The sequence below is a fragment of the Homalodisca vitripennis genome, chromosome 4 (genome assembly GCF_021130785.1).
Source record: "Homalodisca vitripennis isolate AUS2020 chromosome 4, UT_GWSS_2.1, whole genome shotgun sequence".
Lineage (NCBI taxonomy): Eukaryota > Metazoa > Arthropoda > Insecta > Hemiptera > Cicadellidae > Homalodisca > Homalodisca vitripennis.
Genome location: NC_060210.1, coordinates 198,690,698 through 198,714,944, shown reverse-complemented (window position 1 = coordinate 198,714,944; position 24,247 = coordinate 198,690,698). Strand labels below are relative to the sequence as shown.

The 24,247-nt window shown below is 36.8% G+C and overlaps 1 protein-coding gene across 1 annotated transcript in view; it reads right to left on the bottom strand.

Moving 5' to 3' along the window:
- LOC124360874 (cap-specific mRNA (nucleoside-2'-O-)-methyltransferase 2) overlaps positions 1-23,534 on the bottom strand; it is a 31,087-nt gene extending 7,553 nt beyond the window's left edge. Inside the window, 9 exon segments of the mRNA XM_046814846.1 lie at positions 1,275-1,442; positions 2,266-2,421; positions 6,211-6,308; positions 9,256-9,462; positions 13,618-13,729; positions 15,172-15,372; positions 15,541-15,696; positions 16,204-16,365; positions 23,010-23,534. Coding sequence (XP_046670802.1) covers positions 1,275-1,442; positions 2,266-2,421; positions 6,211-6,308; positions 9,256-9,462; positions 13,618-13,729; positions 15,172-15,372; positions 15,541-15,696; positions 16,204-16,365; positions 23,010-23,240 — 1,491 coding nt within the window. The 5' untranslated portion in view covers positions 23,241-23,534.
- Between the last annotated feature and the right edge of the window lie 713 nt (positions 23,535-24,247).

Here is a 24,247-nt window from a genome sequence, read left to right as displayed (position 1 = left end):
ATACTAAGAATACTATTATCTTTAACCCATTACAGATCGATTTGTTTGGTTGTGTGTACCAGTGTTCACGAAATTAAGTTGATTATCAGCAGCATAACAGTAATCTCGCACTGCATCGAACCGCCATGTTTTATACTCAACTTATTTTTACGTAACTGAATTCTCATACATACAAGGGCTATCCAGAAAGTAGATTTTGTTTTGCTCTGTAGCTGCTAGGGACACAACAATGGTGGCCATTTTGATGTTAGAGCGTTTCTCTGTTCAGTGGTTAGCTACCCTAGTCAGAGGTTACTGTTGCTCCTTTTTGTTTTACAATAGCAGTTTAAAATGTGTGATGCAACTGAAAATCTCGAGAGTTGTGAAGTGCAGTTGGTAATACAATTTTTGGTGGCTTAGCACAAACAACCAATTAAATCACCACATCACCAACTCTGTGAAGTTTATGGGAACAATGTGATTACTGAAGGTGAAGTGCATCAGTGGTGCATTAGGATTAAAAATAGTCGAACTAATGTGCACGATGACAAACGAAGTGGACGATCAAGCATTATGACCGTTAAAATTGTTTCTAAAGTCAACGAGAAGATTAAAGAAGACCGTCCTACTGTTATTCACAATAACAGAATTCTCACTTACTTTTTCTCAAATTTCAAGGAGTTTGTTACATGAAATTGTAACGCAGAAGTTAGGTTACCATAAATTTGGTGTGACTACCAGGTTGAAGTATCAGGCTAGAATTTTTAAATGCTAGAATTTCAAAACTACCACCACTCACCTCTATGATAAGTGTCTAAGCATGAATTTGTTGAAAAATAATATTTCAATGTCACTTTCAAACGTTGTAATACAATTTTTTTTGTACTTTGTTTTTCGTTTTGTTTATATCGAAACGTAATCTACTTTCTGGACAGCCCTCGTAAGTCAGGCATATTTTCATATATGTTTAAAAAAGATATATAACACATTATTTTATGAATTATATATAAATAAGATGTTTACTACAAATTTTCTTAATAACTTTTCAGTAAACTTTTGTGAAACTAGTTGCTGTTGTAAAAACAGCTGAGTAAAACAATAGATCATTAGCGCTACATTGCGGAGAGTAAACAGCTGATTCTCAACTTCTACATACAACTGTGATCCATAGAATATGATTTGCATCTGTGTTTGAGTAAACTAAAGGAAGGACAAGTTATTCGCCCGAGGGAGACAAGATAAGTTTGGTTATCTTCACACTCTTATACTATATTATAGTAGTGCTAACTGCTTACCATGAACCAGCACGCTCTCTCCTTGAAGGGCCACTCACAACCTATGACCTTGATACCTTCCAACAGCTGATTCAAGTGCTCGGACTTGCTCATACAAGACTTGCGTAGTCGGTCATTGAACGAACCCTCCTCGTACTTTGGTGCCAAATTGAATGTTGGTGTTTCTCCCTGAAACACATCACAAACAATAATATTAAGACTCGATTTTTAAAACCGAATTATCTCCTCTATTTATCAACCGAATTTGGTACCATTGGATTTGTAATAGAATTGTTTAACTAAAATGTAATAACTGTAACTATTTTATAATTTGTTACTTTTAAAATAAAACCCTTTTTTTCTATAAATAGGCATTTAGCTTATAAGGCGATATATAAATTTTCAACTTACTACAAGTCGTTCTCAAATTTAAAATATTTCAGTGAAAAATACAAAATAAAAGAGTAAAGTTATCCAATCAAATTAACTACTCAGTGCCTCCTAAAATTTTGAAATAAGCGGTAACAAAAATACCGGGTGTCCCACGAAGAGGATTACAGTCCGAATAATTGTGGACTGTAATTGTAGGTTTTTTAATAGGCTATGTTCTAATTTTCTGATTGAAATGCTTTATTTCTCTAGAATATGACAATAAATAATTTTACAAAACCAAAAATATTCTTTTTCTTTTACTGCTTTTAAAGTATAGTTTTTAAAAATGCCACCATTTTGTTTCAACAATTGCTAGAGAGTTAAAATTTGCACAGAATATTTTTAATACCTATTTAATGAATTATGTAGAGTTTAAAAATGTTCGGTGCATAAATGCGCAAGTAATATAAAATCAAACGTTTAAACCTCTTCGTGGGACACCCGGTATATAAACTTGTCAGGAAAGAAACTGGTTACGGAAGTTAATTCAGTACAAGTGCAAATTGGTTAATGAATGTGACAGGTTTGGAACAAACAACATTGCTCTCGTATTGCAATATTTACATGCTTTACCACTCACCAGAATGTCGTTGCCGACAATGGATTTTGAGACGCGTTGTAGGTCGTACTTCTGTAAGTACATCTCTGCAACCTTCTCCTTGATAGCGCGGGTGTTGACCTGTTTCATTGGTGACTTTCTCAAATAGTGGTCCAAGTTGCGTTCGATAACTCGCCTCTGCAACAGTGGTCGTTCCCTTCACGTTAGAAAATTACTACTGGACTAATGTCAAAAATACACTCAGCACATTGAAAAAGTTCGCAACAAATTATATTTGCGAATATTTGCAATCAAGCAAAGTTTTTTGGACATAAATACTTTGAAATCTGTGTATTTGGCCATGATAAATGCATGTATTTCATATGTTATTGAAGTTTACGATGGAACAAGTGCTAAAAATTTGAATAAAATATTAAATCTGTAAAAAGTTGTCGTTAGACATAATTTGCACCTCAAAATAGATGAAGTTATAGGGATCACTTCATCTATTTATAGTTCATGACAGTATTTATATATTTATAACCATAAGTAACCTTATATTTAATTTATGGTTTTTTTGCATGTAATAGTCTTTGAATTGATTGTTATTGGTTTTAAAATATTCTATTGCTAAACTCTTGTTAAATATTTGATATTGTAACTGTTAAATTTTAATTGTTGACTTGGCTATAGAAAGATTGATTGTTTGATTGTGCTGCACATCTTGCTTTTTTTACTAATCCAAAATCAACAGCTGCAATAGATTACACGTAACCATGACAGCAATGAGAAAAAACAGAATAATATATTGTAAACAGTGATTATAATGTATAATTGATCACTGTGACAGTGACATATTTCCTCATTTAATTACATTTCTTATTGCATTTTAAGAGAAAAAAGTGTGAACAGTGCTTGACATGAGTACTTAGGTTATTCAGAGATCTTAAGTTTTACTTATCAAACTAAAATAATACTGTTATAATTTAAAAACAATTACTATTTCAGCCTGTAAAACCAAATGTTTTCTAAGTGCTGTATTTTGAGCTTAATTTTAACAAAAAATGTGTAACCTACGAACAAACTTTGCAAGGAATTAGTGTTTTTTTTTTTTAAACTGAACAAATTCACAGATCACTGAGTTAAATATAACAGTTTTGATAACTGTACTTCAATTTTACAGGAACTGAAAACCTATTACTGACTACTGTGGTCTACAATTCCTGTTGGTGATTGTTACACTCATTACTGTACCACAGTTTAAACCCAACAGACGTTTACAAGTTACAAAGGTGATTCCTTTTTTTAGAAAAGGCAGAAAAGATCAACTTAACAACTATAGGCCAATTGCAATTGTTCCTGTTTTATTTAAGTTGTCAGAAATTATAATTGGCAAACATCTCATGCATTACATGGAGTCTAATAAGTTGATCTATAGCTCACAATTTGGTTTTAGAACCTGCCTCTCTACAACCAAAGCCTTAATAAAATTGGTTGAACAGATTCTACGCTGCTTTGAGGAAAAGGAACTTGTTGCTGCCACGTTTTGCGACCACAGCAAGGCCTTCCAAAGTTACCAGAAGAATCACAAACCAAACCGTACGTGTAAGTAACAACAAAGAATCAAGCAGTCTAGATGTAAATTGTGGTGTCCCTCAGGGCTTAGTACTTGGCCCTCTATTGTTTATCACCATGATAAAGGATTTGAGGAAGTACCTGTAAATGTCGTCCTCAATGCCACAACCACTAATTGGGAACCCAGTAGCAGTCTAGTATTGGGAGAAGCAAAATTAAATTAAAAACTTATTCAAGATTGATTTACTGCTAAATTTGGAACTGATACTGATAAAACAGTTACAACTTTTTTTGGCTTGAAAGAAAAAGCAAAACAACTAGTGGAAAATCCAAGTTCTGTTATTGATTTAATTTCTCATGTAGCACCGGTTCCATGTTTTGCTTGTTTGGATCAGCATTTTTTTGAGATAATAATCTCCGGGTCATATTAAAATATAAATTATGATCTGAAACAATGTTTTCTACAGGGATTTTATTTTACTTTCTTAAACTGCCTTTTCTTTATTTATTTGATCTTCAAAATCGTCCATTAGTTCCATGTTAGATTTAATTATGTTATCTAAAAATTATCTTACCATGTTAAGTTCCTTTTTTAAGTCTCCAATTTTGATTGGGGGTTAACTATATGATCCTCTGAGTCTTTTAATTTAACCTCAAGCTCAGACTGCATATTATTCTATTGAAGTTTTCAATAAAAAATTCTTCTTTTAACAAACAATTTTCTTTAAGCAGGAGATTACTAACCTCTGCTGCTATTGTGAGGGATATCTACAGAATCTGTACTTCCCTCTCTGTTAAATTTAAGATTTTTCTGTTAAAACTGATTCATCTATTTTGTTTGCAACGCACACTGAAATTGTGTGGCTCAGATTTATGAGCTTCCTTTGGTGACGAAGAACGAAAAAGTTCAAAACTAACCCCCCCCCCCACCCCACATTTTTTCGACATCAGAGACACCCCTGTTGTCAACTATTTTTGGATCCCTTCAGACGAACATGACTCCAAATTCCAGGAGACATAATGAGCTAAGAGGTAAGTGAGCAGTAAGAGGAAAATGAGCTTAACTCAACATTCGCATCGAATCAGCCCTTCCCACCATAGCTGCTTTATGTAGCTTCATGAGGTTAAAACACGTTATTGCTTTACAACTAGCTCAGACTCGATATAAACTCAGCCGGATCAGCAGTCATTGGCCAAGTCGACGTTCAGCTGTGCTGTATCTGCGTGTAATGTGATGCTGGGCGTGCACATCACTGTAGTGCTTATTAGGTCACAGCAGACATATGTTAAGTTGTTTTTGTTTTATTCTTTTGTGTGCTTCTAATACAATGGGTATTTAAACATCTCATTGATAATACATACATAGTTAATATTTCACTTGGGAATAGGCTATATCAGGTGAGTACCCATTTTACACACTAAAATTTGAATTATTTGAGGAGTGATATAGACTGACAAACTACACATCCGCCACCTTGTTTAAGTACATAATGAAACATTAAGTAACTGTTCTTTTAAATCCAAACTATACAATTTCTTGCTAAGTAATGATTTTTATTCAGTAAACGACATAATATTTATGTTTCTAATCTGTTGTACGTTTTTGTATGTAATTGTATTTTATTTGTATAATTTTATATATTGATTGTTAGATTTGTTATATTGATTGTTAAATTTTATATATTGATTGTTAAATTTTATATATTGATTGTTAAATTTTATATATTGATTGTTAAATTTTATATATTGATTGTTAAATTTTATATATTGATTGTTAAATTTTATATTTATTGTAGAATTTTAAACCTATTAATGATTTTTATATTTGGTGGGGACTTTTGTAAAATTGTATACATTTCGTTACAATCTTGTTGCTTTTTTATGATTGATAATGCCTTGTTCTGACTAGTCTTAATGCAGCCTGCTTAATAAAATAAAAAACAACAAAACAAAATGTACTAGAAAAACTGTCTCAAAACCACTAAGTTTAAATAATGTTGCTATAAATGATACAATTGGACCTCTATATGATTTTTATTTTATTTAGTTTTTAGAATAGTACATTGTTACATGTACTTTTGACTTGGCCATCTGGCGGCAGATAGAATTGTCAATACTTGTAGAAGTCTTACGGCAATAAACATGATTTAATTTGAATGGAGCAAATTTTCACACACAGACTGGCAATCTCTGTTAGTGAAATAAAACACTGGTTCGTTAATCTAGATAAGATAAAAAATTAAGTAAATTGAATGTTAATGATTATTTTTCTGTCATTCGTAAAAAAACTTTGAAAGTTCTGTTGTGGGATGGATGATGGTTCAAGTGACCTTACGGATGAACCGTAAAAGGCAACTTAAATGGGCTGTACAGTGCTCAAAATCTTATCAGAGATCTGTTTATGAACAGCACCTGGAGATCGGTGAACTTCTTCGCACATTCGTACAGTTCGGCTTTGAACTCATCAGGAATATCTTTCACTGAGAACATGGCTTTTGTGGAATTTTTACCTATGAACACAAGAATATATATTAATCTACTATTTCAGAAAAATAGTTCATATTCTACAGAAATTATAAATCAGAGAAAAACAGTTTGTCTTCTGTTATTTGTTTACTCCCACAGATAATTGTCAATCTGTCAATAATACTAGCTCATAATATATCAATATTAATATATATATAATAATATAAAAATCTCAAAAATATAATACACAAAAGTTTAACCCTTTTAGCACCAAGCATATTGGGCAGGTCGCGTCATATAACGCCAGAATTACTGTTGCAGGTTGTCACGTCGGGCGCCGTGGTATAGCTGCTGGGTATGTCGCAGTAGCGCCAGAACAATTTTACGAATTATGACACACATAGATATAAATCTTTCTCATTTTGCTAAATTTTATGATAAACTAATGATTTTGACCTCATTTTTTTTTTTTCGTTATTAATAGGAGAATAATGATATGTAATGGAATTTATAAAATGTTGATTTGTTAAACTTGTATACCTTTAAAAGTTAGATACTTTTTCCATTTTGTGTGTGTAAATTAAGAGCTCAATAAATGCCTGGAAAAATATTTACTCAACAAACCTCTTTATAATAGTGTAATATGTTTAATTGAGAAAGACCTGTGAAAATTTGGTAAAATAATACTAACAATTTACAGATTTCTATATTTATTAGCAAACAAAGTACAAAAATGACTTTTACCATAAAAACGCATGTTGTTAGATAAAAAATTTTCGTGTGTATTGTTATTTTGTTTGAATATTATATGAATGTCTATGCAGTGCTACTTGCTATAGTAAACTTGACATAAAATGCATTAATCAGTACTAATTTTATTGATATTAGTCAATAAATGGTTGTGTACTGCATGAAAATGTTGAGAGCCTAAATAAAGGCTCTTGGCACTTAACGTCTGAACTTGTCCAAGCCTATATATCGGCTCTTAGTGTTTCACCACCAACCTAGCTTGAACCTAAATAAAGGCTCTTGGCACTTAACGTCTGAACTTGTCCAAGCCTATATATAGGCTCTTGGCATTTCACCACCAACCTAGCTTGAGCCTAAATAAAGGCTCTTGGCACTTAACGTCTGAACTTGTCCAAGCCTATATATAGGCTCTTGGGCATTTCACCACCAACCTAGCTTGAGCCTAAATAAAGGCTCTTGGCACTTAACGTCTGAACTTGTCCAAGCCTATATATCGGCTCTTAGGCGTTTCACCACCAACCTAGCTTGAGCCTAAATAAAGGCTCTTGGCACTTAACGTCTGAACTTGTCCAAGCCTATATATCGGCTCTTGGCGTTTCACCACCAACCTAGCTTGAGCCTAAATAAAGGCTCTTGGCACTTAACGTTTGAACTTGTCCAAGCCTATATATAGGCTCTATATATAGGCTCTTGGCGTTTCACCACCAACCTAGCTTGAGCCTAAATAAAGGCTCTTGGCACTTTACGTCTGAACTTGTCCAAGCCTGTATATCGGCTCTTGGCGTTTCACCACCAACCTAGCTTGAGCCTAAATAAAGGCTCTTGGCACTTAACGTTTGAACTTGTCCAAGCCTATATATCGGCTCTTGGCGTTTCACCACCAACCTAGCTTGAGCCTAAATAAAGGCTCTTGGCACTTAACGTTTGAACTTGTCCAAGCCTATATATCGGCTCTTGGCGTTTCACCACCAACCTAGCTTGAGCCTAAATAAAGGCTCTTGGCACTTAACGTTTGAACTTGTCCAAGCCTATATATCGGCTCTTGGCGTTTCACCACCAACCTAGCTTGAGCCTAAATAAAGGCTCTTGGCACTTAACGTTTGAACTTGTCCAGGCCTATATATAGGCTCTTGGCGTTTCACCACCAACCTAGCTTGAGCCTAAATAAAGGCTCTTGGCACTTAACGTCTGAACTTGTCCAAGCCCATTCACTGCAGTCACATTGTTAATGAAACATTCTATAGTGAGACATATTTTAACCCTTCAAGGAAGGTCTTTTGAGAAACGTACTCTTAGGTTGGGTGGCTAGCACTTGTTATTACATTTCCATAGCAACAACATAAAATACATTTTTTAATCCTAGAACTGGCAAAGTCATCATTTACAACTAAATTTTTTCCTGCTCTGAGTATGGACTTATGCATATTACAATTTGGATGCATATTATGATTTATTGTAGTGTAAATAGTTTTAAACTCTTAATAGCTATTATTATGGTCATGATTTGATAATAAATCGTAGAGCAAAAAATAAACATAAATCAAGTGGGTTTTTTTTTCAATAGTGAATAGAAAAATGCAAAACGAGTATTTTGGGTCTGGTACACTTGTATAAGGAAATCACTGATTCCGTCAACTTCCATCCAAGCCCACCACGGTTATATAAGGTCGGCCCTCCCACCGGATTTACCACAGACTAATGATTCTCATAAGTGTACACCAGACTGCAAAATTCCATAACATCAGACATCAAAGTCGAACCCGCAACTCCAAGGCTACCTCCCGTGTCCAAGAGTAGTGCCTTAGACCACACGGCCATCCTGACCTGATGTCTTGAATGTGATAGCTCGCTTAGAACACCTGTTGTTACTGTTCGATTCAATTGGATTGCATGCCAGTTCTAGGGTTAATAGCAAGTTGTGTTGGACAACTGATCTCAGAGGACAAGCGAATTACTAAATATGTCCAAGCTTGCAAAGGCAGTGAATCTCAGTGCTGGCCATCCAATCCAAGGAATAATACAATTGAATGGCATCTTAATTTTTATAGGTATAGTATTGAGGAAACAACCTCTATTGTGTCTATTGTTCTTCTAACAGTCATATTGAAAGCAATTTACATGTTTGTAAAAGCTATACGTAAATTACAAGTTTAATAAATAGCTCACTTAAACCACAACAGTTTTCTCATATAAATACAAACATCTCTCCATCTAGAAAATCAGTGAATGCTAATTGGTTACCGAACATCTTGAGAAGAGAAGGCATCCAAGGGTCGAAGTGGTGTTTGCCAAAGTAGTTACCACAGAGAACGTAGACTTCGGAGTTACCCTCCTTACTCTTCACAGGTTTGAACACACTGACTGACTCGAACACGCACACCAGCAGGTAGATTAAACATATACTGTCACACTCCAGCAATGTAAACATCTTCAGCATGAAATTGCCACCTGTAACATGTAACCTGTTGACAACTTAATATTTCACAACTCCGATACATTCGTCTTAGTATTTTTGACCTCCATGGACTAGATAAACGATACATGCAAAAAAAGTAGCGATTTACACTTTGTTGATCTTAGTCATTACACGATAACTCACTCCAACCACACTTAAATTGTATGTAAATAAATTCAAAATAAACATCAGAAAGCTGGCTATTGTATTTAATTCATAATAGGAAGAGGGCGTATTCAGTGTGTCACAGATTACACAATTATACAGACAAACAGGATTGGTGACAAGGAATGTACCTGGCTGCAAGATGGAGAGAGCAGTGAGAGTCTCACAGTAGTATAAAGGGGTGTGCTCTGTGTGTCACAGATTACACAACTATACAGACAAACAGGATTGGTGACAAGGAATGTACCTGGCTGCAAGATGGAGAGAGCAGTGAGAGTCTCACAGTAGTATAAAGGGGTGTGCTCTGTGTGTCACAGATTACACAACTATACAGACAAACAGGATTGGTGACAAGGAATGTACCTGGCTGCAAGATGGAGAGAGCAGTGAGAGTCTCACAGTAGTATAAAGGGGTGTGCTCTGTGTGTCACAGATTACACAACTATACAGACAAACAGGATTGGTGACAAGGAATGTACCTGGCTGCAAGATGGAGAGAGCAGTGAGAGTCTCACAGTAGTATAAAGGGGTGTGCTCTGTGTGTCACAGATTACACAATTATACAGACAAACAGGATTGGTGACAAGGAATGTACCTGGCTGCAAGATGGAGAGAGCAGTGAGAGTCTCACAGTAGTATAAAGGGGTGTGCTCTGTGTGTCACAGATTACACAATTATACAGACAAACAGGATTGGTGACAAGGAATGTACCTGGCTGCAAGATGGAGAGAGCAGTGAGAGTCTCACAGTAGTATAAAGGGGTGTGCTCTGTGTGTCACAGATTACACAATTATACAGACAAACAGGATTGGTGACAAGGAATGTACCTGGCTGCAAGATGGAGAGAGCAGTGAGAGTCTCACAGTAGTATAAAGGGGTGTGCTCTGTGTGTCACAGATTACACAATTATACAGACAAACAGGATTGGTGACAAGGAATGTACCTGGCTGCAAGATGGAGAGAGCAGTGAGAGAGTCTCACAGTAGTATAAAGGGGTGTGCTCTGTGTGTCACAGATTACACAACTATACAGACAAACAGGATTGGTGACAAGGAATGTACCTGGCTGCAAGATGGAGAGAGCAGTGAGAGTCTCACAGTAGTATAAAGGGGTGTGCTCTGTGTGTCACAGATTACACAATTATACAGACAAACAGGATTGGTGACAAGGAATGTACCTGGCTGCAAGATGGAGAGAGCAGTGAGAGTCTCACAGTAGTATAAAGGGGTGTGCTCTGTGTGTCACAGATTACACAACTATACAGACAAACAGGATTGGTGACAAGGAATGTACCTGGCTGCAAGATGGAGAGAGCAGTGAGAGTCTCACAGTAGTATAAAGGGGTGTGCTCTGTGTGTCACAGATTACACAATTATACAGACAAACAGGATTGGTGACAAGGAATGTACCTGGCTGCAAGATGGAGAGAGCAGTGAGAGTCTCACAGTAGTATAAAGGGGTGTGCTCTGTGTGTCACAGATTACACAATTATACAGACAAACAGGATTGGTGACAAGGAATGTACCTGGCTGCAAGATGGAGAGAGCAGTGAGAGTCTCACAGTAGTATAAAGGGGTGTGCTCTGTGTGTCACAGATTACACAATTATACAGACAAACAGGATTGGTGACAAGGAATGTACCTGGCTGCAAGATGGAGAGAGCAGTGAGAGTCTCACAGTAGTATAAAGGGGTGTGCTCTGTGTGTCACAGATTACACAATTATACAGACAAACAGGATTGGTGACAAGGAATGTACCTGGCTGCAAGATGGAGAGAGCAGTGAGAGTCTCACAGTAGTATAAAGGGGTGTGCTCTGTGTGTCACAGATTACACAATTATACAGACAAACAGGATTGGTGACAAGGAATGTACCTGGCTGCAAGATGGAGAGAGCAGTGAGAGTCTCACAGTAGTATAAAGGGGTGTGCTCTGTGTGTCACAGATTACACAATTATACAGACAAACAGGATTGGTGACAAGGAATGTACCTGGCTGCAAGATGGAGAGAGCAGTGAGAGAGTCTCACAGTAGTATAAAGGGGTGTGCTCTGTGTGTCACAGATTACACAATTATACAGACAAACAGGATTGGTGACAAGGAATGTACCTGGCTGCAAGATGGAGAGAGCAGTGAGAGTCTCACAGTAGTATAAAGGGGTGTGCTCTGTGTGTCACAGATTACACAATTATACAGACAAACAGGATTGGTGACAAGGAATGTACCTGGCTGCAAGATGGAGAGAGCAGTGAGAGTCTCACAGTAGTATAAAGGGGTGTGCTCTGTGTGTCACAGATTACACAATTATACAGACAAACAGGATTGGTGACAAGGAATGTACCTGGCTGCAAGATGGAGAGAGCAGTGAGAGAGTCTCACAGTAGTATAAAGGGGTGTGCTCTGTGTGTCACAGATTACACAATTATACAGACAAACAGGATTGGTGACAAGGAATGTACCTGGCTGCAAGATGGAGAGAGCAGTGAGAGAGTCTCACAGTAGTATAAAGGGGTGTGCTCTGTGTGTCACAGATTACACAATTATACAGACAAACAGGATTGGTGACAAGGAATGTACCTGGCTGCAAGATGGAGAGAGCAGTGAGAGAGTCTCACAGTAGTATAAAGGGGTGTGCTCTGTGTGTCACAGATTACACAATTATACAGACAAACAGGATTGGTGACAAGGAATGTACCTGGCTGCAAGATGGAGAGAGCAGTGAGAGAGTCTCACAGTAGTATAAAGGGGTGTGCTCTGTGTGTCACAGATTACACAATTATACAGACAAACAGGATTGGTGACAAGGAATGTACCTGGCTGCAAGATGGAGAGAGCAGTGAGAGAGTCTCACAGTAGTATAAAGGGGTGTGCTCTGTGTGTCACAGATTACACAATTATACAGACAAACAGGATTGGTGACAAGGAATGTACCTGGCTGCAAGATGGAGAGAGCAGTGAGAGAGTCTCACAGTAGTATAAAGGGGTGTGCTCTGTGTGTCACAGATTACACAATTATACAGACAAACAGGATTGGTGACAAGGAATGTACCTGGCTGCAAGATGGAGAGAGCAGTGAGAGAGTCTCACAGTAGTATAAAGGGGTGTGCTCTGTGTGTCACAGATTACACAATTATACAGACAAACAGGATTGGTGACAAGGAATGTACCTGGCTGCAAGATGGAGAGAGCAGTGAGAGTCTCACAGTAGTATAAAGGGGTGTGCTCTGTGTGTCACAGATTACACAACTATACAGACAAACAGGATTGGTGACAAGGAATGTACCTGGCTGCAAGATGGAGAGAGCAGTGAGAGTCTCACAGTAGTATAAAGGGGTGTGCTCTGTGTGTCACAGATTACACAACTATACAGACAAACAGGATTGGTGACAAGGAATGTACCTGGCTGCAAGATGGAGAGAGCAGTGAGAGAGTCTCACAGTAGTATAAAGGGGTGTGCTCTGTGTGTCACAGATTACACAACTATACAGACAAACAGGATTGGTGACAAGGAATGTACCTGGCTGCAAGATGGAGAGAGCAGTGAGAGTCTCACAGTAGTATAAAGGGGTGTGCTCTGTGTGTCACAGATTACACAATTATACAGACAAACAGGATTGGTGACAAGGAATGTACCTGGCTGCAAGATGGAGAGAGCAGTGAGAGTCTCACAGTAGTATAAAGGGGTGTGCTCTGTGTGTCACAGATTACACAATTATACAGACAAACAGGATTGGTGACAAGGAATGTACCTGGCTGCAAGATGGAGAGAGCAGTGAGAGAGTCTCACAGTAGTATAAAGGGGTGTGCTCTGTGTGTCACAGATTACACAATTATACAGACAAACAGGATTGGTGACAAGGAATGTACCTGGCTGCAAGATGGAGAGAGCAGTGAGAGAGTCTCACAGTAGTATAAAGGGGTGTGCTCTGTGTGTCACAGATTACACAACTATACAGACAAACAGGATTGGTGACAAGGAATGTACCTGGCTGCAAGATGGAGAGAGCAGTGAGAGTCTCACAGTAGTGTAAGGGTGCGACCAGTGCCTCTTGCTCGGCTGGGTTAGTCTGACAGTCTATGCTTCCATCAGCTGTCACCTGCAAAAAGCACAAATATATGTTCTGCTATCTTACATTTTGAATCCTTGATTCTTATATATTTCTAGAAGTGCTAGAAAATTGAAATTTGGTGCCTTTTGCCATAAAGCTAATAGAAAAATTTGAAAACTAGAAATTTTTACCTGTAAAGCCATTAAAAAATAACAACTTTTTGCACATTTTTCACCCTTTCATGCCTTTTTTTTAACACCTGCCATGCAAACCTGAATTCAATATGTATCAATGTGACCTATGGCAAATTAAAAGAGAAATATTTTAATATTAATACATCTTGCAATATGAATGTCTTTACTTGTTTAAATATATCCTCTGCCTCAATCTTGAACCTAGTAATAAACATCTGTAGAAATGTCCTCTGGGGTGATATTTTTATTCATCACTGAAAACAACATGATCCAGAAAATCTTCATTGTCGTGTGACAACATTTCATTTGCAAATTGGCATGTAAACTATACTCTGTAGGCTTTAGAGCCTGTAACAACTGCAAACGATAAGGGCGTAGTTGTAAGCGTTTCCGTAAAACTTTCAAAACAGTTGTCACTGAAATTGCTAGTCTCTCACTTGCTCAACACTCACTAACCGTTGGTCGTCCCGTACTCTTCCCTTTGCAAAAGCAGCCAGTATCTGCAAACCGGTGATACCATCTACGGATATTATTATCCCTTGGAGGATCACAACCGATCTTTATATGGAACGCACGTTGCTCAGGTACTACAGATTCGGTCTTTGCAAACTTCAGAACACAAAAAGCCTTCTGTTCATGAGTCACCATTTTTACTACTAGCGCTTTCTAATGGATGGTGGAGGAAACATTGTGTCCACATGCACACAGGTGACAAGAAACAAAACTGTTTGAGTTGCTTTTGGATTTCATGAATATAATTTTATACGTAAAAAAATATGTAATATACTTTAAAAAATACGTAATATACGTAATAAAATACACAATACGTAAAAAACTACAAATTGTTAAAATCCTGATATTCATTTATAAACACCTTGTATATAAATAGTTACACCATGTGTGTAACTCATTCACTCACATATACAAATTCTACCCTACTTCTATAAGGGCTAGAAACTTGAACTTTGGCACGCAGGTGGCTTTTGCTTTGTAACCAACTTAATTTTGTAGTCTAGGTCTCGGATGTCGGAATGATGCAAATAGTTCCATTTTGAACTTCTTCATTACTCACTTTATTTGGATCCCTTCAGATGAACATAAATTGCAGATTCCAGGAGTCAAGTCTGTGACAGTGCCGGATTCCAGACGCTGGACTGAGAGGAAGATGAAATGGAGCTGAGCCCAACATTCATATCCCTATTATATTTAAATCTAAATTTAGTATAAACAAAAATCAACCATTTCAACAAACATATTCAACTCCTGAACTGCTGAGTAAAATGAATCTCTCAATACCAGTGTGACGTTGCCCTGCAGAGTCTTGCGCACTTCAGCCTGGAGATGACGCAAGTTGTCCAAGTTCATGAGATCGCCAGTGCCATCTGCTCCGAAGGTCCAGTGTGACAGTGTGTGCAGGATGAACCTGTCGTCTGGTATCATGTGCGATAAATCATTGCTCTCGTGGTAAGGGTTCAGAGTCGTCGCCAACCAATTCCACTGAAGCCAAAAATTTCTGTTTGGTTACCATTCATCAAGAAATATTTTATTCCTTAGCTTTAACACAATTAACAAATTACGAGTTACAAATACAAACAATGAACATATTATCACAATATAAGATTTTTTACTATACCAATAATTAAAATTTAACAAAAAAATACGAACTTGCACATCAGGATAATAAGTCTGTAGAAAGTGGTGGAGTGCTGTGATAAAAGCTCCCGGAGCTTCGCACAAGTGTAACGAGTTGAACACATTATTTTCGAAAGTTTTTGGTATCAGATAGAATGACATCAAGCATTCATACATCTTGCACCAGGCCTGAAAGAAAAACAAACAAAATAAGTGGTATTTCCTGATTAAACAGAGCCCACCCATTCAGAGCACTCAGAGACTGTTAAAATTTTCTGAAAACATGAAAAAATTTAAAAACTACTTCACAAACTAGTAGTTAAACGTGCTGACAGCACTGCCTTTGGTGCTGCCCAACACTGTTGCCAACAAACAAAAAACAAGAGAGGGTCTGATCACGAATGCTTGAGAAAAATAAACATACCACAAAATAAAACATACAGTAAGAAATAAGTGACTTAATAAGCTCATAGACAGGTTACGTATGACAACTACCTTGACAGATTCGGTACATGTACAAAGTAGACGTATCTTCCCTGATTTTGATAACTATTCTAATATTCTACAATATTTACAGTCAACTCCCCTAACCACAACAGCCGCAGCGTGCTCTGAATCGATGGCTTTAATTTAAATAGAAAGTAACAAATAAGTTTATGAAATATACTATAAAAGTGATAGAATATGTAAACTTACCTGGGTCAAAAACTCGGGTTGAATTCTTTGTCTTACTTTTTTTATTACATCCCCAGCAATATTTGTAACTGTCGTATGACTATGCCAATTTTTCAAGTTTAAATCATTCAATTTGCTTTTTGTGTCATTTAAGATGGTCTTGAGTTCTTGAAAATTTTCAAGCTGAAAATTATGTCAATTAGTATGGATGAAATCCATTATTTTATAAATTGATTACGAAAATAAAGGGCAATTTTATTATGAAACATCAAACACAATTTTTCCTATACTAGTAGTAATAATTAGCTAGTATCAAAATAGCCTCTCAATAAATGCATATAAGGGTATTTACAACTACAACTACACCTACAACTAAATCTAGCTTAAGATAATTATACAATTTAACCCTTTGGCGAGTGCTTTATGTGTTCCTAATTAACATCTGTAGTTTAACTGAGATGCTTTTGTTTAGCTGTGTGGCAATGACGAAACCAGAGATTTGCTGTTGGGTATGGTCTTAGGTCGATGATAAGGATCTCATGCAATCCACCATCTTTTGTCCCCTAAAAAAATCGAGAATTAACAACAACTTTAAGACTATACCACTCTGTGATGCAGAAGCAAGAGCACTCAAACAACAGTTTCTTGAGGCTGAAGAAAAATTTATCATGAGTGGAAAAGAAGAAGACAAACAAACTGCTGCCCAGCACAAAAGAACCTACGATAACAAACTGAAATCTATCAGACGCAACTTCAGTGCTCAGCATATTAATAACTCCACAAACAAATCCAAAGCCATTTGGAACATTATCAACAATGAGAGACACCTGAAAAAGACAAAATCAGCAGGAAATCTGGGATCATCTCAAAATTTCTGGAAATATTGTAGAAGACCCGACTTTAATATCTAACTATTTTAATGAGCATTTTGCCACCATAGCAGAAAAAACACTAAATAAAGGTCCTTCGAGATCCTCTGGAGGTCCAATCACCCGCAACTCAAAAACACACCTCTTTACATCCAATCTCCACTTTTAGTACTCAAGCCAACTTCTCCAAAAGAACTAAGCGATGTCCTAAATGGCCTGAAAAGTAAAACCATCTGCTGGTTGATAGAGAGATATCATCAAGCATTGTAAAGGTCTGTAAAAAGTGAGTTGCTTCTCCCACTAGTACATGTTACCAATCTGTCCCTACAAAGTGGAGAGTTTCCCAAGAAAATGAAATTCACCAAAGTCATTCCACTGCATAAGAACGGAAAGCAAACACAGTGTTGAAAAATTATAGGCCGTTATCGCTTATTTCAACATTTTCAAAGATTATAGAAAAAATTGTCCTGATAAGAATCTTTGAGCACCTTAACAACAACAATATCTTGACAACGAGTCAACATGGCTTCCTTCACAAGAAATCAACTCAGACAGCTCTTGTTGACATGGTAGAACACATAGTGGATATAGCATGGATGAAGGCAAAAATGTCATTGGTATGTTTATGGACTTGAGTAAGGCCTTTGATTGTCTCGGCCATGACCTAATACTTGATAAACTGAGATTTCTTGGATTTCGGGATGATCCAATGAAGTGGTTTAAGAGTTACCTCAGTGATCGTGAGCAGCTTGTGGAGAATCAGACAGATGGTGAATGGTCTTGAGACTAAGACTAGGTCTAGCCTCCTACCAGTGAAAAGAGGTGTTCCACAAGGGTCGGTCCTTGGCCCGATTCTTTTCATTTTATATACGAATGACCTGCCTCAGTACGTTGAGCCTTTAAGCCACACAGTTATGTATGCTGACGATTTCGGTTTTGTTAACAGCGCACAAATCTTTAGAAACCCTTGAAGTAAATTCTTTTATAGCTGTAAACCTTGCCATTGAATACTGCCAGAGCAATGACTTAGTCTTCTTCAATGAATCAAAGACTACCCAAATCATCTTTGGAAGCAAGAAACAAGAAGTCTCAGCTTTGCCTGACTTCCAGGCGGTAAGAGCGACAAAACATCTTGCGAGTAGTAATCATTGATGACTCGCTGAACTGGCAGGACCACATAGATTCTCTCTGCAAGAAACTCAGCAGTGCCCTATTCGCCCTCAGAAGAACGCAAGCAGTTAGCACGCCTGAAGCAGTTTTAACTGCCTATCATGCCCTTTTTGAGAGCAATATGAGGTAATGGTATAATGGCGTGGGGGTGCGTCCTTCCCAACACAACTTAAAACGTGTGCTCGTTCTTCAGAAGAAAGCAGTGAGGAGGCTGTTATCTGGGCTGGGATGGAGAGACAGCTGCAGAGGGACATTTTCAAGGAGCTGAAGTTGATGACAGTTTGTGGGTTTCTACATCTACGAAGTCATCGTCCTGGCGACCTCAAATCAGCAGACCTCGACATCAAGACCTGCATGGTTATAATACCAGAAATGCCCCAAAACTTTAGCCTTCCTGCTCATCATCGGACACTTTTTGAAAAAAAAAACCATCATATGCAGGGGCAAAATTCTACAACATCCTGCCTCAAGTCATCAAGAGTGAGAACCCCCAGAACGCTAAAGCTTCATCTCATCAGGTGGCTTCTTGAAAACCCTTTCTACAGTGTGAATGAGTTTTTTGAACTGGCAACACTTTCATCACTAATCATGGATTCAAAACCGAAATTGATTTGTGAAGCAAGAAAATTGTTGTAATTTATTAATTGTATTAATTTGTAACGCCATTTCAGGTCTTTGTGTGATTTTGAAATAAAGCTCTCTCTCTCTCTCTCTCTCTTCTTCAGGGTCTGTGGTCCTCTGACCAGGAAGGATCTTACGAGCCTTTACACACAGAATGGTGGGATCTCTGCAGAGCACTGGAATGTTGTTGGGATGTCTGCATAGGGAATTCTAGAACAGCTGTCTGCTGTGACTCTGAGAGTGAGGAACTAGAAGATGTTTATCAGGATTGAGCAGATCTGGTTGAGGCTGCAGAGAAGGGACTGGTTGATCATGGGAATCAGTATGCTCCAAACAATAAGGTTGCTTTGGCTATGTTCAGTAGATGCTTTTTGGAAGAATGCTTTGTGACAGACAGTTGTCAGTGATAGGCTAAACTATTTAGTACCTGTGTTCAGAATGCCTACAATGTTGTAGGCAGCAGGCTGGAGAGCATTCCTATCCTGGAGGTTTGTTTCCAAGATCTCTCAGGCTGCTTAGACCATTACTTGGCAGCTCCTGATACTTTCACCATCAAACTTACCTTATGATGATGCAGAACTTCCATTCTTCAGAGGACTGCTTCAGAGTTGAGGAACCAGACTTTAACGGTTACTTACAGGAATCTGAAGGATACAGACTGGGTTTTATATAAGGAGAACTTGAAGGTAGGATTCGAATTCTATAATAACGAAGCAACACAGTCTAATTGAACAGATCTGTTGACAATTTGATTTCTGCTGTTGTGAATTTTGTTGAAGATAGATATCCTGTTATCTAAAAGAAAAAACAAAGGTAGTGTTGAAGTGCTGAACTTGCTTTATTGAGAGTGAGAAGCTCACATAGCCATAAGACTGGCCTGGAAGAAATAATATTTAGCCTACACAACCACAATCGAATCATCTATATTCATGATTATCTAAACTACCAAAATCAAAATTTCTAACCAGATTACTTTATAAGTATTTCAAATTACAGTACATTTCAGCTGTTTTTACATCTAAAAAATTAATAATTGATCCTATTAGTGTCAGAGCATAATGACAAGTTTTTACCGAAAAATGCCAGAGATTTCTCTAAAGGTGCTGCTGAAAAATGATTTTGGCGTATTTCAGTGATTTTGTAACATTTCACATTAACATTAAATCAAAACATTTTAGATAAGCTCTATTTCTTTTTGATTTTCTTTAAATATAAATTGTTTAATTAAAAACGCATAAAACATGCATATACTGCTAATTTATTATACACAAAAAGCATAAATAGTACCTACCAAAAAATCTTTTTATCATGGTAGAATTTTTACAGTGAACGTCTGTATTAATGGACGCCAGGATTTTTCAGTAGTTTTCACAATGTCCATATATATAAAACTTAAAAATGAATTTTACTTTTAATTAATTTGGAACAATATTGCTATTCAATACATTAAAAAGAGCTGGCAATAATTAATTGCAAATAACTATAGTTAGGATTGTTTTTATTTAATAGTTTATGTATTTCTAATTGATAATTGGCCGCAGTATATTAAGTAGCCAACACTTGAATATTCATGATTATCGAATCATCAGTATTCATGAGTAAAGGTTCCTCAATATACCTACTAAAACCAAATTACATTTTAGGTATTTCAAATTACAGTAGAATTCAGCTGTTTTGTATATTTTAAGAAGTAATAATTTTATGATGAATAAAAACCTATCTAGGCTATGTATATTTACACAATGTACCAAACGAAACAGTGTAACATTTACTTACTTTTTACTATTTTGAAATGTCTCTGATACCTTGCAACACAAATAAAACATGTACATTGTCATTGTACTTGCGAACATTACAGATGGGCAATATTAGTGCCAGAACAGCCAATGAAGTGGTAACCATTACCGGGATAACATGTTACCCCAGCAACACTGTTATTTCAGTAACAGTTGGGCTGAATAATTTGGCATTCTAATAAAGACTTTCTGTTATTAGGTTACTCAGTAACCAACAACAGCCTGGGGGATTTCATGCAATCAATAAGGCCAGGAATGGAAATATTATGCTATGGAATGTTATTACCCAATATAAGTAGATTTAGATTAGGTTGTTATAAATATGTTAACTTATGAGCATGGTGACAAATGAAGTGGACGGCCAAGCATTGTGATTGATGAAATTGTCTCTAAAGTCGATGAGAAGATTAAGGAAGACTGCTGATTCACAATAACAGAACTCTCACTTAGTTTTCCTCAAATTTCAAGGAGTTTGTTACATGAAATTGTTACACAGAAGTTAGGTTACCATAAATTTTGTGCAAGATGCTAATCTTCTCATAAACTTTAGAGATAATTTCATAGGTCACAATGCTTAATTGTCCACTTCGTTCGTCATCGTGCACATTAGTTCGGCCATTTTTAAACCTGATGCACCACTGACGCACTCCGCCTTCAGTAATCACATTGTTCCCATAAACTTCACAGAGTTGGTGATAAATCTCAATTGGTTTATTGTGCTTAGCCAACAACAACCATATTACTGACCACACTTCACAACTTGCGGGATTTTCAATTGCGTCACACATTTTAAACAGCTATTATAAAACAACAAAGAGCGACAGTAACTTCTCACTAGCATGGCTGGATAACTACTGAACGGAGAAACACTCTAATATCAAAATGGCGAAACGTAATCTACTTTCTGGATGACTCTCATCCTACCTAAATTCAAGCTCAGATCACGTGAGCTCTCATAAATGTTGACTTCATTTTTGTATATTTGTAATAAATACGGATGTTTAGCCTAATAACAAATAGGAGAAAGGAGTAACTGTATTGTTTAGTGAAAATTCGAAAATAAACAGCTTATTATTTTATTAGTCTATCAGAATAAATATTATATTGTACCTAGTTATTGTAGTTAGTTTAATTTTTGTATACTATGTGTAAACAGATCTACACAAGTAGATTTAGTCTCAGTTTCCTTGCAACTTTGTAACGTCAATTCAGTAACATCATGAAACTAATACTGAGTGAATCGACTAGCAACAAGTTACCATGTTACTGGAATGTAATACCTGACCACGTTATTTTGTAATAGGTTATTGACAAATAACAGTATTTTCCATTTCTAGTGACCATTACTTAAATACCATACACATGATTTAACTTCGTTTGAATTAATTTGGAACAAACTGACTTACGTTATAGACGTTTAAGATTATATTATAGTGAAGTTTTTTTATGTAAAAACATATAGCTTGGCAATTTAGATTATAGAAAATAATAGGCTTCATTTTCAATTATACAAAGTTAAACAACATAGTACTTGAATAACTTTCTAGGGTAAAAATATCTGTCAGCATTTTTTTTTTTTCTCTTAGGACAAGAAGCTTATAAATTGCACTTAGTCCTGTAAGAACCTTTGCGCTGCTTCCGGAGCGACAGGATATTCAGGATGGGTAACGTTAGGGAGTAGGGGCCGCCTCCTATCGAGATCCATGAGGAAGAATTAGGGCACTACATCTCAAAGTCATCCCGGAAGAAGGGGAGGCCAGCTCTGAACCAGCCTCTCCAGTCAAAGTAGGCAGGGGGTGGCACACCCTTGTTGAGGTTAACAAGAACCTCTGAGGTAAGGGAACAAACCCCACCAACTCCAACAGTCATCTTCCACAGCAGACTAGACCTATCGAATTGCCCATGAACCCCAGAATCTCAACATTTGCGGTTAGTGATGTGCCGCTACTGGACATCCATAAAGTTGCCCAGATTGAAGTGGCACATCGGTTTTTGCTGTGCCCAGTGGTGGGTTCAACTGGTAGGTATAAACTAACCAGAAGTGATCCCTGCTGGGTTATCTGCCAGCATTTAATTCACTCTAATCGATATATGATTTGATAATCATGAATATTTGAGTGTTGGCCGCTTATCATACTGCAGCTTGATAATTTGGTACTCTTATTCGATTGTGGTGGTGGCCACTTCCTATATTGCAGCTGCAGTCACTAACTTAACTATGATTTGAAATGCCTACATTGTAAAATTCGGTTCGACATTTAGGTTGTTGATAGTTTGGTAGTTTAGATAGTCAGAAATACTGATGATTTGATTGCATCGTGGTTTATTGTACTACAGCCAATTTCGATCTATACTAGGCCTATTACCTTACCTTCCACTTTTCTTCTTCAAATAATGATTTTGGATCTGGAAGTTTACAAATAGTTCTTTTATAACTACCCTTGCCATTGAAGAAGGAGAAACTTTTGTTAAATACTTCATCTAAATCTACATAACCCAAAATATCTGTGTTTCGTAATCTTTTATTAGGTACATAAGAACTGTTACTGGGAAACTGACGTCTCTGAGAACCAAAACTTGTAGGTAAGTTATATTGCTCCATGAAACTAATAATTTATTCCAACAATTAATATAAAATGTTGGCTTGTAAGAATGAAATAAATTATAGGTTAGCTGAAGCTTGATACTCAAACTGCTATTAAAATATAGATAAACATCTAAATAACTCAGTCGCACACAAATAAATTGATACACATTTCATTCGGTAAGGCAGTAATAATCAACAGATGTATTTTAACAAAACAACTATCAGAAGAACTTTCAACTACACACGCACAAACAAAATATTATCCTTATCACCCTATCTATACTATAGTAATCGTAACCGTAACCTCGCCTACTCACGTCAAAACAAAACAAAACAAGTATCCAACGAAATTCGAACATGAAACCTCATCCATATGATTAGGGAAGGATTCATCAGTATAAAAAAAGTTTACATGTACGTAGAATCTTCAGCTGACTGACAAAACAGTTTTTACCTAGTGTTTTCTAGTCCGCTATTTTCTTCGAATTGTTTGTTCAAAAGTTTTATTTAAGTGTTTTTAATTATTGTTTTAACTTTTTACCGTGTTTAGATTGTATTTGTTTGATTAATTCACAAGATTCGTTCACACAAGAAATTTGATGTTCAAATTCAAATATTGTAAACAAAGGCTTAACCTAAAATGTTTTAAACCTACTCCTACCGCTATGACAGCCAGCCAGGCTAATGAATTGTTCCCGCTCGGACAAAGTTCGACGTTAGACATGAATGAAATGCTAACTGTTCCTCTTCCCGATAACAACAACGACTTCGTGAATCCAAAAAAGCGACATATTACTAAAACTGCAAATGCTTCTCCACCTCCTAAGAAGTACTACCTCGATGTGAGTGAGATTCATTCAAAAAACCGATTCAAGATACTTGAACCAACCCATACCAATGTTGCAGATCATAGCTACTGTCTTCCTTCCTCACAACAAGGACATGAAATGGAACAAGGATCTCCTGATGATATAAAGAAAAATAAATCACGATCTAAGATCCCACCAATATTTTTGCGTGAC